Raw genomic sequence first — 3,318 nt, 5'->3', positions numbered from 1 at the left:
TATTACCTAAATACTATGAAAACGTGGGGCAGTTAGGGAGCAACCTACTAAACATCACGTCCAATTTCAGTTTTTTAGTAGAAAGATACCACCCCGGCCGACTCAGCATAGACTCACAGTGGACACGGTAACATACATGTGATTAAATCTAACAGCCTTTCCTAGTAGCAATGAAATCGCTCCAAAGAGGAATCTGTGAATTAATTTTATTAAATATTAAATTATTAAGAAACTTCACATGTTTTTTAGGAGAGTTCAAAAATCTCACACCTATGGGGTCTCACCCAACCATCGCCGGGTGAACCTTTTCGTCCTCGTAGTACGAAGAGTGTTGTCACTGCACCGCACTGGATGAGAACATTTTCTTGAAACGGGTGTGAGAGAGCCGGATGTAGCTTCTAGAGGGGTCACCTCCCGTTTGTCTTCCCAACGGCCTGCATGGCATTGCCGGGGCGAGACCTAAAGTCAGTTGCCCTTCCTCTTCACTTGTGCGTTAAGTGCAATTCACCCTATGGATAGCCTCCTCTCCTCCTTCGGCCCAAATAGAAATTTGTGTGTTAAAAGTGATTCAAGCAGACGAGTGCATATTTATAGGAGTGCGTGATTCAAAACAAGAAACTAGTTCATAGTGCATACTGAACAGTGACAACTACAACATAACACTAATAACCAAAGAAATATAATAACAGAAAATCATTTCTAGTAGAAATTAACCATCCTAGATTACTCAAGCATCTTGTGCAAGCCATCTCATAGGTCGCTCAAATTGATAGCAACTAGCATAGGTTTGTATGCAAGTGATTCAAAACAAGAAATTAGTTCGTAGTGCATACTGAACAGTGACAACTACAACATAACACTAACAACCAAAGAAATACAATAACAGTAAATCATTTCTAGTAGAAATTAACCATCCTAGATTACTCAAGCATCTTGTGCAAGCCATCTCATAGGTCGCTCAAATTGATAGCAACTAGCATAGGTTAGTATGCGAGACTGACCACTAGCTAGAACTCTTCAATCCAACATGGGGTGTATGGAAAATATGTGAATTCCTCCCCTTCATTCGGTAAGGATTTGAAATAGTCATATTCCTTTGGGTATATATTTCCTATCACTTCAGTCTTCGATCCGTTCAAATGATAGGCCAGCCCTGTCCGTGCACATGAACTCAAGAAGACAATCTCTTTATATGGGTGAAGCCCAAGTATCTCAATATCCCCGTAACATTCGTTCTCTTTTGAATCACCGTATTTAACCATATCTTGGTGTTCAACATCATCATCATCATCATCATCATCATCAGAGTTCCATTCCAATATCTCTCCGGTTGTTAGTTTATTGTTGTCTTCTAGAGAACGAGAAGAGCGAAACAGGTTGTAGTTAATATCTTCTAAGATCCACGGTGTATGGACTCGTTGGTCGAACCGGTGACGTGCTAGCATGGGCTTAAGGTCTTTGTCATGCTTCAACATCCACTCCATTTGTCCAGACGATTCATTAAGGACCCAAACTCGAAGCCGATAGTTATAGAGTGCCAAGAAATACACACCCTTTTCTGATCTTGCTATACTTTTTTCTTGATTGCCCTCCACTTTAAGATCCATCGGTGGTTTAATTACATTGTACGTATTATTAGACAGCGATACTCTGCAAAATTAAATCATTGTCCAAATTATTTTTACAAGGAATTGGTAAGATAAAAGTCCAATACAACATTAAACAGAGTAAGTATATATTACCTCATAAGAAAGTTACCTCCACAGTGTACATAAAGTGCTCCTCGAAAGTAGATGGACTTTAAATCACTATAATACATCTCAGCTATGGTCCCTGCAGCATCCCCTTCCCGCAAGAAATCCTTCTCCTCCCAGCAACCTGAATCTGATGAAAAAACATGCATCTTGCACACGGACGGCGGCCATTCACATTCCTCCATCGAGGGGTCTACTTTCTCCAAATAGTCCAAAGTGGGGATGCTAAACACCTCGTAGTAAGGAGATAGCATCGGATCATAGACTAGATGCTGGTCGTAGACCACGCCCTTCCTAACGTGCTCAGGTGGACAGGTCGGCAACTTATACCACCGTCGTGTCGCAGGGTTAACCACATAGTCGCCGGTAAGCAAGAGGAGACCGTTGCAGTGACCATCGATGTCATAGTAGTACCAATCGGTGCAGTCCTCCTGCCAGATATAGCCGCAATGGGGACTGGCAGAGGGCAGGAAGCTGAGGTCACCGGTGATCGCGCGAGCACCAGCCATGGAGGAGGGTCGGGCGAGGTACTCCGGGAACTTGTGCTGTCTGAAGTGGAGGAAGAGGCCGGCGAGCGAGAGCGGGAGCAGGTCGGCGCGCAGCACGCCGTGGCCGTCGACAGCGTCGCGCCAGGCCCTGCAGACGCACCGGGAGGCGGCGAGCCAGCACGGCGGAACGCGACGGAGGATGTTGGCTATAATGTCGTCCGGCAGGCGCGCTAGACGGTCCTGATGATCCATGCCGTCGGCCGTCGCCGTGTTGAGCTCGTCCGCGGCCATCGCCTTCCTCTTCTGTTCTGCTGAAACCCTCGATGTGTTAAGGTCTTTATTTTTGTGATGAGGAGGCGGAGGTATCCCGACCGGACCTGCAAGCGGTTTGGCTGCACATGCAGTCCTTCTACGCTACGGTAATGCTGGAGCAAACCGGACCAACAGCGATCGGTGTCCTTAATGGCTTAATGTTTAGACTTTAGAGATGTGAAACGACAGGGAAATTTGTACAGTAGATCTTTTCAGACAGAAAAAGCTTTAGACAAAACTGAGCTTCTTCCTTTTCTTTTGATAGTAAATAAATTTGAAAGACGGTTTATTATATATTTATTGCAGAGAAAAACAACTTTCAGATTTTTTTTTTCGAATTCAGCTATTTCTGCTACACCGCTGTGTCAATCTATGTTAAGTGATCCCTCTTTGGCAGGTAACCAGATGCAGGTGTGAGTAGATACATACATGTTCCATCCTGCAGCATCCTAGATTCCTAGTAGGTATTTTCAGTGTGTTTAGAGAAATTTAATACAACTTTTCAGAAATTAATAGCTTTAGATAAAATTGAGATTGTTCATTTTCTTTTGACATTAAATTTGGAAGACAACTTAGTAGATATTTATTACAGAGAAGAACAGCTTTCAGCATATGTTTATTCGAATTCTGCTATTTATGCTACACCACTGCGTCAATCAATGTTAAATAACCTTGTCAAAAAAAAATCAATGTTAAATAAGCCCTTTTTAGAGCATCTCTAGCAGACCCCCATCAAGTACCTATCCGCATAATAACTGCCATTT

The 3,318-nt window shown here is 43.3% G+C and overlaps 1 protein-coding gene across 1 annotated transcript; it reads right to left on the bottom strand.

The window, feature by feature from the left end:
- Positions 1–1,738: 1,738 nt before the first annotated feature.
- Positions 1,739–2,533, bottom strand: LOC127303192 (F-box protein At3g07870-like). The gene has a single exon (XM_051333950.1). It carries the CDS (start codon positions 2,531–2,533, stop codon positions 1,739–1,741), a length of 795 nt encoding a protein of 264 aa, XP_051189910.1.
- Positions 2,534–3,318: the final 785 nt, after the last annotated feature.

The sequence above is a fragment of the Lolium perenne genome, chromosome 5 (genome assembly GCF_019359855.2).
Source record: "Lolium perenne isolate Kyuss_39 chromosome 5, Kyuss_2.0, whole genome shotgun sequence".
NCBI classification, from domain to species: domain Eukaryota; kingdom Viridiplantae; phylum Streptophyta; class Magnoliopsida; order Poales; family Poaceae; genus Lolium; species Lolium perenne.
Note: the sequence above shows the minus strand (reverse complement) of the source record. Positions and strands in the feature narration are given on the sequence as shown.